Source organism: Callorhinus ursinus, unplaced genomic scaffold, assembly GCF_003265705.2.
Source record: "Callorhinus ursinus isolate GAN/ISIS: 27379988/994484 unplaced genomic scaffold, GSC_fseal_2.0 scaffold58, whole genome shotgun sequence".
NCBI lineage: Eukaryota > Metazoa > Chordata > Mammalia > Carnivora > Otariidae > Callorhinus > Callorhinus ursinus.
In genome coordinates this window covers 6,095,772-6,109,235 of record NW_027397120.1, presented here as the reverse complement: position 1 = coordinate 6,109,235, position 13,464 = coordinate 6,095,772, and the positions used below count along the sequence as shown (strand labels likewise).

Sequence of the window (13,464 nt, the reverse complement as noted above, 5' to 3'; positions counted from 1 at the left end):
TCACCCAGCCACCCCATCCCTCCCACCCCACCCGCACTCCAGCAACCCTCAGTTTGTTTCCTGAGATTAAGAATTCCTCATATCAGTGAGGTCATATGATACATGTCTTCCTCTGATTGACTTATTTCACTCAGCATAACACCCTCCAGTTCCATCCACGTCGTTGCAAATGGCAAGATCTCATTCCTTTTGATGGCTGTATAACATTCCATTGTATATATATATGTATTTATATATATATACACCACTTCTTCTTTATCCATTCATCTGTTGGTGGACATCTTTGCTCTTTCCACAGTTTGGCTATTGTGGACTGGATGCACGTCTTTCTAACACAGAGCTACACAGACTGGCAAATCTTCAGCTGAGCTCTTTGCTCAGTACCTTATTTTACTAATTATTTTTAAAATTAGATAATGTACCAGGTGATGGGCAAAGATGCAGCTAGAGGCAGAAATCGTATCAGGGGAGAGTGTTGCTTATTGCACTAGGTATAGGTGATCACAACAAAACAGAGGGTCAAGACCCAGGCAGCCACTGGGCAGAATTTGGAAAGGGACAGGGAACATAATGGTTATCCATCAGAGAGCACGCAGGGAACTGTCACATGCCCCTGTGACAAAGCGATTTGGTCTCTTTTCTTTCCAATAATGTTCTACACAAGTAGGCACAATAGACCCAATGTGTCCCTTTCATCTTTCGCAGAAAGCAGGAATAAATGCTCTTTCTTCTCGGGTGGTCAGAAAAGTTATGCTGTCTGGAAAGTTTCCCACCTGGACCCCAGGCAGAGCAGGTAACAAGCAGACTCCAGAGGAGCCACTTGGTCGGAGGCCTCCATCCACCTCAACAAAGGAAGCGGAGCAACAGAACAGGAAAAGCACTTGAAAGAGGCTTAGAAAAACCCAAAGGCAGTTGCTTTCCCTGTCAGGCTCTCAACTGCTGTCACATGACCCAGTTCCCAGCCTGCTCTGCGGGCTTGCCTGGGAGAGCCAGTAAGGTCCCTGGATGTGGAATTTGGCTCCACATGATTCCTTCAGACAAACAATCCTGTGTAAGACAGTGAGGAACTTCCATGCCCTGATCCCTGACCTTGGGAACATAGAGCTGAGTGAGACAAGGTCCCTGCCCTCCCAGCCAACAGTCCTGAAGAGGAAAGTCTACAAGGGAAGAGATAAGTCTACAAGGGAAGCAAGGCAATCAACGCAGGATGGACTATAATTGTGGGACACACAAAGCCTGAAGCACCACGGACGGGCTGGTTGCATCAGGGAATGCGCCGGACAAAAGGAAGAATTTTCACACCCGAAATATATAGAAGGTGGGCATGGAGAGTGACGGGCAAGCGTAGAGTCAGATGTGGAGTGGCACTAAACACTTTGCCCTCCGAGGACCGGTGTGATTTTTAAGCAGAGAAGTTGCATTGATTAAAGCTACTCTTATTCACTGTTCCATAGATGACTTCTCCTCACGGGCAGGAAGAGGGATCTGTGAGAACAAGGCAGATGGCAACACAGCATGATCAAAACGGCTCCTGTATGCAGAAGAATCCACATGTTTCTGCCTCAATAATTAGAGCCTGAATAAAAACAAGGTTTTTCAGGGAAAACAGATAAATATGGTGGCCCTGCGAGACCTTGTTCACAGAGAAATTGCCATTACAGACTGCAGAAGAGAAACGGAATACAACTCACATCCATCTCAGGGTGGTTTTTAAGGGGTAAAAGACCAATCCTTCCTTGAGGGATGGTCAAGGGCATGTGTTGTGTAGGGGCAGTTAACTGACTCGGTACTAATGAAACTGAAAAGTGCGGTTATGAAGGCAGCAAATCACTGCTCTTATAAAAGCTGGGGTAGAGAAACAATGACCCTCAAGTTTTAAGTGAACCATAATTACTTCATCCCACTCATCAATCAAAGACACACCCTTTAAAAACGGCCAGTTGTAAAGGCTGGGCTTAATTGATCAGAAGGGACAAAATTTTATGCCGCCCCACCTTCTTTCCTAAGCCAAGTGAACTAGTAATTAAAAATTCCAGGTGTCCCTTCATCGATTACCTTTCCATACGTTTCCCATAACTGATGTCCCCAGAAATGACTTAACTAAGCACCTGACCCTCCCAACCATTGCTAAATCCTCAGATTAAGCAGTCTTGTCTGCAGACAGGTAGCACAGTGATGGGGAAACAGTGAAAGTAATCTTTTTATAACACACAGGATGGAAATTTCAAAGCGACTTCCTACCTTCCACTGACTTTGAAAACAGATGTGAGTTTGGGCAGAAACAGTTTCTCTCTTAGTGTTCGGATCCTACTAATCATTGTAAACGGAAGTTTCACACAGGCCAACCGGATGTCAAAGGTCTTGCCAACAGGGATGATTTTACCGTACAAAATCAGCTCCCTGCCCTTCCCAGTCTTGGAATTTCCAGGGACAGAGGCAGTGGATAGCTGCCGCGTGCAGGCGAAGGAAGCAAAAGTGAAAATCCGGAGACGATGTTCATCTCTGGTTTCGCGCACGAGCACTTGACCCGCGTTTGCACCCAATACGCCCCTGACCTCGCTTCTGCAACAGAGGCTTACCACCCACATCACTGAGTTCTACAGCAGCCGGTAGAGATGGGGCATCCTAAACCACTGTTATCTGAGAGCAAAGTAAGACCTGAGCAGGTGGAAAGACGTTTCTAAAGATAAAGAGCTAAGTGAGGACAAGTCAAAAGCACTAAATACCTCACCTCAGAAAACAAAACGCTGACACCAGGTTTGTGGTTCCCAGGACAGCGCTCTCCCTCCTCGTCCCCCGCCCCCCCCCCCCCCCCCCCACCCCCCCCGCGTGGGCTCCCTAGGTTTCGCAGCCTCACCCTCTTGCCAGCCAGCTCATATATTTCCTTCTGCATTAATCTCAGCTGTTCTCGTGGCTTCTCACACACCTTCTGTAAATGATGGCCATACCGAGATCTACAATCCTAACCTGTCTTCCGATCTCAACACCAAACTGCCAGATGCTTCCCGGACATCTAAGGCAGGTGGCCTCTCACAAGTAGAGGGCTCCAACCCCAAAAATTCAGGATACTCCCACTAGCGCCCCCCTACTCTGTGAACCTCCTGGACCCTGAATTCCTTACCCCATGAATGGCAGCACTGTCTGCCCAGAAACATCCTAAACTTCCCCTTTACTGCAAAAAATTCGGTCATCACTGACCCCAACACGCCCACTCCAGCCCTAGACGAAACCCACATCATCTCTTGCCTGGAAGAGCACGTGGAATCGTCCTCCTAGAATGTGGATCAGATCACGCATTCTAGCAACTCAATGTTTACTGAGTCCTCTTTGCCTTCTCAATACAGATTAAAAACAAATAAATAACTTATTTTACTTTGGCTCAACACAATCCAAAGGATTTCTAAAAGTTCCAGCTGTGGGAGCATGTCATGAGCTACCTTCAGAGAGTGAGCCCCCCCGTCTGTGGGGCTGTATGTGGTCAGCCTACTCTGCAGAAGCTTCCCCACTTTTGCCTGGGAATGAGTAGGAGGGCTTCAGGCATCAGGGAGAAACTGGACAAAATGACCCTCTGGCTCCTCGCAAACTTGAGAGTCTATGCGCTGACATCTGCCTGGCCAGTGGACTCCTTCTGGAAGAGCTGCCCTGCTAGCCGGGTATGCACAGGATTAGATCCTCAGAAGCTACGTTTCTAGCATTTAACCTTGCTTCCTGACCTGAGATGAATGAATCGGGCCAGGGCCTGAGAAGGTGACTTGACAGACACAAGTAGTGGACCTCAGACATCGAACCCTGTTATGGTAGCTCTAGGCTAGGGCCCACACATTCTTGCTGCCAGAGCCCACAGAGTCCCCTTGGTTCCTGTGCTTTTTGCAACCGGATGTTGCAACTTTCCATGAAGTTCACTGGTTTCCTTACAATGGTTTCCCTTTTGTGTGTTTCTAGTCCTTGTGACACCGAGTTTGCTCTAAAACTCCAGGTCCCCTAAGACCACACAGAGGACAGATAAAGGGTTCACCCTTGTGCCAGGCCCTGCTCAGGACTGTGGGGCAGGGAGTCTCGCTCCCGAACCAAACTCCTGCTCTTCCCTGAGCCAGCAAACCAGACCACAGAGAGCCCCCAGGGTACGGGTGGCTGCTCGGGCCAGTTTGCAGAGTAAAGATGTGTCCCCACACCCTCCTTGACCTAACTTTAGTCAGGCTCCTCTGAGCCGTTGGTGGCCTGTCAAGCCCAGTTTTAGCAAAGAATCCTATTGAGCCCAGATTTAGAGAGAATCCTGCTGAGCCAGTTTAAAGAGACTTTCCCCTACCCTTGACATCTAATCAAGTTCGTCCTGGTAATATTGTAGGCACCGAGTCCCCCATCACCACTGATTACAGATCCCGGGCTGCCCTGGCTGCCTTCAGAGTTGAGCTCAGTTCTCCACCGGGGTTTCCCCCCTCTACTGCCACAGCTCCCAAGTCTTGCCATTTTAGACCCGTTAACAGTGTCATTTCTCTTGAACAGATGGGAATGACCTTGCAGGAAGACGCACAGAGCCTGGATGGCCCCTCGGAGCATCGGCCAGCTGGGGAAGCATGGAGCCCACTTGTGTCCTGACTCTGACAGAGACTCTCCTTGATCAACCCAGAGTCAGGCTTCTCTGAGAACTCGATGTGACAAGGCCTCACCCTTGGGCTCTATCCTTGGCCTATTTAGTGCAGTTTTAGAAAGAATCCCGCTTGTTCCATCTAGAAAAACATCCCCCACCCTTGATATCTGATCAAATTCCTCATCCCCCACCTGTCCAGCCAACTTAGCCAAAATCCCCCTTAACTCTTAGACATTTTCAACCCATTGGCCCCCACCCTGCTCCTTGGCGGTGAATCCCTACTTTCCCTTTTAATTCAAAGTGGAGCCCAGACTCTCTTTCCTCCTCGAAGACCCCATGTAGTAGTCTCCCTGAATAAAATCGGCCTTACCCTTTTTACTCAGCCTTATGAATGATGTTTTTTTCCTTTAACAACTGCTTGCCTTCTACGAGAATGCCCAAGGGTTAAGACGACCTCTAAAGTATCTTTCTGTAATTAACACTTAGAAAATACAGATTTAAAAAGAAAGATAGAAAAAAAAAGAAAGGAGGGACAGGAAGGGGAGGGGAGGGAAGGGAAGGGGAGGGGAGGGGAGGGGGGGGGGGGGAGGGAGGGAGGGAGGGAGAGAGGGAGAGAGGGAGGGAGGGAGAGAGGGAGAGAGAGAGAAAGCCAGAATATCTGTATCTCCTCCTCTCCTCCCCGCCCAGGCTTGCTTGGGCACATTCCCTGCAGCCTGGACCATTAACCTGTGGCCTCTGGACCAGCAGGTGCTAGGTTTCTAAGTCATTAAGTGGCTAAGTACCTTGTGAGCAGGCATCCACTGCAGAAGTGCCCGATTAGGCCCTTTCTGAACTAAGCTCGTCCTAGGGAAAAGGAGACGGACGTGTCCACATCTAGGTCACCAGGGCCAGACTGTTCTCACCGCTACCCAGAGTGCTCTGAGGAAAATATGGCATGCTTCCCGATGTCCCCAAAGCCCCTGTGGGGTGCGGGTGGCCAGATGTGCTTCATGAGCCTACCGTTCAGGCCACCCGAAGCACCGGCCGGCGCACTCATGTTCTCACCACCAGCAATTTCTGGGCTAGGTTTTTAAAGGATCCAAACTAAATATCTGCCACTATTAAAGAATAAGCTATAAACCATGCTTTGGGGCTCCAGAAAGGATCGACTAGGAAAGCTTCTTTCAAATAATCTGTCTTGGGTTGACTGTGTCAGTTATGGAGAGGAACTCAGGTCCCTGATACCTTTGATAAGCGCAGGCGGTAAGGGGTAAGGAAGAGAGAAGCTATACATGTGTATAATCACACACACACAAGCATACAAATGTACACAGACATATGTTTCATAGATACCAAGTCATCTGCCACATTTACAAATTAAAATTAAGATGAGGATGAAAAATAAAATTTGCTACATGAAAACACGCATTTACGTTTTGCTCGAGTCTCTGAATTAAAATACTCTATTAACCTCAGACTTTTTACAGTACCATCAGAAAATGGAACCTAAACCCATCTGATTCCTCTTACGGACGGGCAAAAAACAAGCTTGTTTCCGCACCACTTATGTTAACAAACTTAATAATTAAGTTATGAACCGTAACCACCTTGCTGGTGTTGGTGCAGTGTAGGGGCCGTGAACCGAAGCTCCCCGACAAATAATTTATGAATGCACAGATACCATGCCTACACTTAAATCGAGCCTGTTCCGTTGCGAGAATATTCTGTATTTGTCCCATCACTCATTCCTGGCGGAACCCTGCACCATGCTGGCCTGAACCCCCGCAATCTGCAGTAATCTTGGGTCCCGAATGCACTACCCGAGGCAACCAATACTTCTGCATTGTTTGCTTTTTCAGAGACTGCCAACCTAAAAGCCTAGGTGTTTAGAAATTCAAATCAGCTTCAAATCTTGTCAGAGCCACTGAGCTATCATCTTGAGGTTGGGGGGGAGATGAGGCTCCAAACCACATGTTATTATTAATAAAAATAAAGGAGAGAGAGTAAATAAAGGCTTGACCGGGAATGTCACCCGGTCAGAGCCCAGCTCTTTACCTGCGTTTGAGAGACCTTCATTTCTTCCCCAAGCAGAATGATCTCTGGGGGACGAGAAGAGCCGACTGTGGATCTGGAAGATAAACAGAAACCTTCCCAGTTTTATAGTTTTATTTGCCAGATGTATAATCTTCAATGTGTATTATGTATTATTTCCAAGGAATCCAGCAACGCCTCTAGAATCTCTCCAATCTCCCAAGAAAGAACTACAGGTTTTAATGAAGACTTATTTCCATTTTCTCCTGGGTTAACTCTGCAAATGAATAAAGGGTAGGCTTCTGATGATTTCAAAACGCACGAGGAGGAGGAGGGGAGGGAGAAAAAACCATGATCAGATTAATATATACAGAAGTGTTCGGCTGTCTGCAAGTATGATGATGAGGCTGACTTTCTCTGGCAAAAGGCAAAGGTTTGTTTTGCACGTTTATTCTGAAAGCAGTTGGCTGTGGGTGAGACTTCTGGTTGGGATTTCTCAATTTATAATCAGACTCCAGAGCACCTTGTTCCACCCTGGGTCTGCCCCACACCTGCCAACCGTCGCTTGCCCCATGACTCTCCCCTAAAAGTGAAGAGTAACTTTTCCAACCCTCTGCTGTAAGCGCAGCATGATCGGAAGAGGCGAAGCCAGCCTCCAATTCTGAACCTCAGTTAACTTCTTAGTCCCAGGCTGAGCTGAGCTTTACGATGTACGGTTCCCATGTTGGCCATTCTCATCCCCAGCACCTGGGCAACCAATCTGGGGACAGAGAAAAGTGGGTGGGACCCAGAGCAGGGCAGGGCTGAGACTTGGGGAGTCACACACTGTTCTCTGCCACTCCCTGGGCTTCTCTGCTCTGGGCCCAACTCTGTTGTTGTCTATGAGCGACACAAACTGAATTCTTACAATGGACGTGGCATAGGGAATACTGGATAACACATGAAAAGTTTTCAGGAAGGAAATAAAAGTGCAACACCATTAGACGTTGGGATGAGAAATTATTTAAATCACAAACTGAGCAGAAGAAGCAAGTTATCTCCCTGTTGCTTCAACATGACCAAGCAGGTGGGTCTGGAACCTGTCTTGGGAGAAGGGGGAGCAGATGTACGGAAGATGACTCTGGCTGAGCGAAGATTTTAAGCTTCCCATTTCCTGGACTGTTGTCTTGTCTGGCTCTTTTAAGAAAGATATTTATGCCTATATTTTAAAATAACGCTATCAAATTTAGCAAGTTAATTACCCTGGGACATGACAACACACAATTAATTTTTACCCAGCAAGTCCTGATGGACCACGCAGTCCTAGTCGAGAGCCCCAGCCCCACAGTGAAGTGACAAATACTGAAGTGCCCTGGTTTGGACTGAGGATTGTTCCTCTCTCTCTGGGGACCCAGCAACTGGCAGTGGATGGCAAGCTGACTAGGCCCCACAGCCCTCTGCATCTTCAAAGCCTGGAACCCTTTTGTACAGGCTCTCGGCACTACTGATCCAAGAATTCCCAATGACAGGGTGATTCAGGAATCTCTGTCCTCAACCCGGGTCTCAATCCAATAGTGACATCCTGGGAAGACTTGGCTTTGACTCTGCTTTCTGCCGGCTGCTCATTGTACTCCCTTCCTATAGAACAGCAACACTTTTTTGTCCTGAGGACCAAGTAACAAGAGGGCCCTGTGTGGTCTACACTAGGGAATCTCTGTGGCATCACCAGACACCTCTCTCTAGACCACACACTCTGTAAGAGCTTCCCTGAGCCCCTTGAACACAAATTCTCTCCCTGACTACATGGCCTTTGCACATGCTGTTTCAGCTGCAAAGCATGTTGTTTCCCTGGTCGTCTTCTGGATCTTGGCTCATGTGACCTGATCATGGGAGTATCTGCAGGCACCCGTCTCACAACCAAGTTCCTGATTTATAAGATTTTATAAGATTTTAGAAACACTCCTTTCCTTCAGCACATTCACCTTGGACTGTAAATCTACATGGATTCATGTGAATCTACAAGTGATGTCTGCTTCTCCCCTAGATTCCAACTGCTCTGAGAATAACTTTATTTTGTCTTGCTTGCCAATGTACGGGGCCAGACATATAGTAGGCTCTCAATAAATATTTATTGGGAAAAAAAGGATGGAATGAATGAATGAGAGCAAGCAAGCAAAGCCTCTTTTCCAGGATAAATCATGCACAGTGCCCTCTGGAATCTACCTTCCTGCCTCCTTGGAGGTCATGCCCCTCCAGGATCCCCGTTCTGCCCTCGGTCTTCAACTCCGCCTTCCTCATTTCTAACTGTGTCCAAACCTTTCTGAAAAACAAAACCAGGGGCACCTGGGTGGTTCAGCCAGTTCATCGTCCAACTCTTGACTTTGGCTCAGGTCATGTTCTCAGGGTTGTGAGATGGAACCCTGCGTCGGACTCAGGGCTAGCAGTGGAGCCTGCTTAAGATTCTCTCCCTCTCCCCCAACTCCCCCCTCTAAAAAATAACAAAACAAAACAAAACAACCAAAACTTCCCTCCCACACACATTACCTTCCTCCCTTCAACTTCTCACTCTCAGCGAATCTTCTTGGAGGAGATGGCCACACACTGTCTCTGTCCCATGTCCTCACTTCCCATCAGTCCTCAGTTTACCACAATCTAGACTGAGCCACTGTGAGCTATGTCCCTGAGACGCTTCTCACTGTGCTCTCCAGCGGTCCTCTTGCTGCCCGCTCCCGTGGCTGTGTCCGCCCACAACACCTGTTGGTTACATTTCCTAAATGTCTCCATTCCATCTCCAACTCCCTCTACCCACCGCCTTCACGGCATTCCCGTCCTACGTGCCCAGACCACTGCAACCTCCCAGTTCTCAGCCCAGCGGCCTCCTGCCTCCACCTCGTCACCAGCCATGTTTCCATAAAGCAAATCTGGTTATGTCCCTCCCAGCTCAAAATCCTTGGGCTTTTAACTCATTCAAAATACAGTTAAAGCTCTATTCACAAGGACCTTTTTGCAGCATGGTTCATAATGGCAAGACACCGGAGGATTCTGCAATATCCAACACCAGGGAATAGCTCTGTAGGTCAGAGCACAAGTGTTAATGCATCCCATTAACATGATAACAATGTTCATGGTCTGAGCTGCAGTCCCCACAGCTACAGACCATGACAACACGTCATGGGCAGCCTTGAATGCTACGGTAACTTGGGTGTTATTTCCTAGGTGACGGGGAAGTTTGGGGGATTTTTGAACAAGGAGAGTGAGTGCTTAATGTTCAGTTAAAGTAAAGCAAGTGGAAGGAGACCAAATTGGAATCGAGGCGATCAAGAAGAGAACATTCTGATTAGGATCAAGGACATTAAAAGAACCATGACACCTCGCAGTCATAGGGAATGTTCCAGGCTGCAAAGTTCTTTTATACACATTACCTCCTTCTGACTCTCCAAAGTCCCTGAGAAGTGGCCAGAACATGTAGAGTTCTTATTTTATAAAGAAACAAAGGTCGGGGCGCCTGGGTGGCTCAGTCGTTAAGCGTCCGCCTTCGGCTCAGGTCATGATCCCAGGGTCCTGGGATCGAGTCCCTGAATCGGGCTCCCTGCTCAGCGGGAAGCCTGCTTCTCCCTCTCCCACTCCCCCTGCTTGTGTTCCCTCTCTCACTATGTCTCTGTCAAATAAATAAAATCTTTAAAAAAAAAAAAAAAAGAAACAAAGAAACAAAGGTCGAGGGAGTGTGAGAGACATCAGTGCCCATGGACAAGAAAACGGGGCTCTGGCACCTGCACCGGCCCTCCCGTCCTCGGGTTGGCATTCTTTCCACACCACCTCACCACCTGCTACCATAGAGGGTCCAGCCTTACCAACACCGCTACCAGCAGAAACTCTGTGGTCAAGCCTGACACGAGCTGAGACACTGATAACATAGACAACAAAATGATCAATGAATTCCATCAGGAGCCGGAAGCTGAGCACTGGTGAGATCTGAACACCGTGGGTACAAGAATATTAGAACCATCCATTTACAGAAGACTAAACACTTTACAAAGCAACTCTCATATTCTCCCACCTGATTCTCCCAAGTTGTGCCATAATAGCTGGGCCCTAATGAGCAAATATGCTATTGTTTTTGCTGTTTTTTATTGTTTACCGACTCTCCCTTCAAGATATCGGAGTCCTCACTATGGATCCATAATCCCTTATCTGCAATTCTAAAATCCATAAAGCTCTGAAATCTGAGAGGTTTTTTTCTGAGTTTGCAGAAAACTAATCTGACAGCCAAACGTTACCTGAACTAACCTGAGGCTATTTATAATATTAATTTATTCCATTTAGTGTGAATATTCATACATTTTATTGCAAAAACATCAGTGAGCTTAATTACAGGGTGCTACCTCAAATCCCACTAGAAATGTTGTGCAGTGTAACTTGCTGAAATAAAATCAAGAAATCATTGTTGAATCACATTTGGCCCCAAGAGTTCTGGATGGAGAATTGTGGATTGGTACAACAGACATTTAATAAACTTGCCAGTCCCTGAGTTCAGGTTTTCCATATCTAGCCCCTCATCCAGTACCCACGAGATAGTATCTCTGCATTTTATGGATATGAACACTGGAGCATGGAGACATTCAGTAATTTGCTCTAGGTCACAGAGCTACTAAATGCCAGAGCCAAGACCCTCTCCAACTAGGACATAGTGTTCTCAACATTCCCCATATTAGCACGTGTGTGTGTGCATGGGTGTGCATCACATGCGTGCATGTGTGTGTGTGAAGGGGTGGCCAGGGCTTTGTAAAGCATTGAGCAAGTAAAAAGGGACCAAGTAAAGAAAAAGGAAAGAAGAGAGAAGAGCAAACAGCTAGGTCTTCTCTTTAGGATGATGGGAGACATTGCTGGGATCCAAAAAAATAAAATAAAATAAAGAGGGCCATTTCTTTTCAGCATCCAGTGTTGGAGATCCCACTAGAAGGCAGATAGCACGTCACAGGGAGGGTTCTGGCATGGAGTGCCAATGGGTTAACGCAGTCTCTTGGGGGCTGGAATACACTCTCCGTGGCTAATCTGGATGCATGGTTGATCTTCGCCAGCATTGCGTGTTTGTATTCAATCCTCTGAATTCTCTTCTGCAACAATAATTAATGTCAGAGCAGTTTATAGATCAACAGTGTATTTTCTGGTTAATGCAACCCTGTACCTATAATAACTCAAAACTGAGATTTATCACTCTGCCATGATTCCCTCTTCATGCTTCATCTCTTCATGTTTACATCTGGTTTAGCTTTTTCTGATCTAAAATAAATCAGCATGAAAAGCATTAGATTTTTCATTTAGATTCTCAATTGCCTTTTATTATGGAGATACTATCCCTTATCTGATTGCAAATGGCGGGATTGTTCCCTTGTTAGGATCTGCGCGAAGATGCCTCTGTTTCTCCTTGCTTCTCCTTCACTTTGGTTGTCAAGGGCGGTGTCTGGTGGGGTTCTGGTTTGAAAATAAGGCAAATCAGGATGTAAGGAGGATGCATTATTTCGATCACTCCTCCTCTTCTGAAACTCATGGAAACCAGCTTCCCCTGGCTGCCTAATGAGAAGTGGTCCACAGAGAGTTCACTCTCCGCTTTCCCGCCAGGGTGACTTCAGCCCCTGTCTATAAATGAGAACAGCAATGACAAAGCACTTGGCTGAAGATTTCTCTGCAAACATCAGGCGTGGGGGGAAAATAATGCTGTAATACGGGCATGTTAATTACCCAGTTACAAAGTCAAATTTAGCTGAACTATTTTGTGTATCAAAGAGGTAGAGTTCCCCTGATTCCTTAAGTATTCCTTTCAGCATGTTCTATTATGTTTCCTATCATTTGCAACATTCTCTCCTTACTTGAAAATGTGAGCCCAGGAGTCCAGAAGATGAATCCATTTCTTGTACCAGGAATTATTTACTGTTACTGACTATTCTCCCTGTACTTCCGAATCCACTGCCATGAAGGTACCCTGACTCTCCAACACCTCAGGAAGTTCTGAGGATTCAATTGCCCACTCCACCCTACGCCTCTTAACTCAATTGTCATGTTTCTTCTTTCAAAAGAACAGAAACAAACAAACAAAAAGGACTAGGGTATTTCCTGTTCTTTGGCTCCCCTGTTCACATGGAGCTCCTCCCCTGGGCCCCCAGGGAGAAAGGCCTTATTCTCTCACACTGGTGGTTGCTGTTTACAAGGTGGTTTTCACCTAGACCAGCAGAGAGCAATCTAAACGGGGCCCTTTCACACCGTCTCACAATTAGAGAAGGTGATGACTTTTACTTAGTGAAGAATAGCAAAATAGGGTCCTTAACGGCTGTAGAACAGAAATAATATCCACAGCTACACGGCAGAGTGCTTAAAACGTGCCAGGCACCGTACGAAATGCTTCATGGGCATTAAGTTATCTCCATGGCAACACTAGAAGGAAGGTACCATGATACTGCCATGCTATAGATGAGGAAACGCCATTCTCAGAGTTCTTGGTGATGATGGCATCGGTAACAGGATGATAAACAGCTAAGCGTTACTGAGCTATTGCTATGAGCCAAGCTCTGCCCCGAGTACCTTCCATACACCGCTTTGTTCAACCCCTGCAAATGCACAGGATGAAAGGAGGGGACTTCTATTAACTCCACTTTGTATAGGAAGCAACAGATTCTGGATAAGGTAAAAGTTCATGCAAAGTCAGAATTCAGAAAGGGGGCAGAGTTAGGATAAGAATCTATGTGTACCTGAATCAGGGCCCAAGCCCTCACCTCTCTGCTGCCCCAAGAGAACATGATCCATTTAATTAAGATGCCAAAAGTTGTAATGGAAACTTATGAGAGTCACACACACACACACACACACACACACACACACACACACACACACAC

General features: G+C 46.9%; 1 protein-coding gene across 4 annotated transcripts in view; it reads right to left on the bottom strand.

Moving 5' to 3' along the window:
- CUNH10orf90 (chromosome unknown C10orf90 homolog) overlaps positions 1 to 13,464 on the bottom strand; it is a 300,739-nt gene that overhangs the window by 196,315 nt on the left and 90,960 nt on the right. For 2 of the 4 annotated variants that reach the window (XM_073884707.1, XM_073884708.1), the window contains one exon: positions 6,623 to 6,695. The exons of the other annotated variants lie outside the window; for them this stretch is intronic. In XM_073884707.1, the coding sequence (XP_073740808.1) occupies positions 6,623 to 6,695 (73 nt within the window). Of the gene's footprint in view, positions 1 to 6,622; positions 6,696 to 13,464 lie in introns of those variants that run through there. 4 annotated transcript variants of the gene reach the window in all.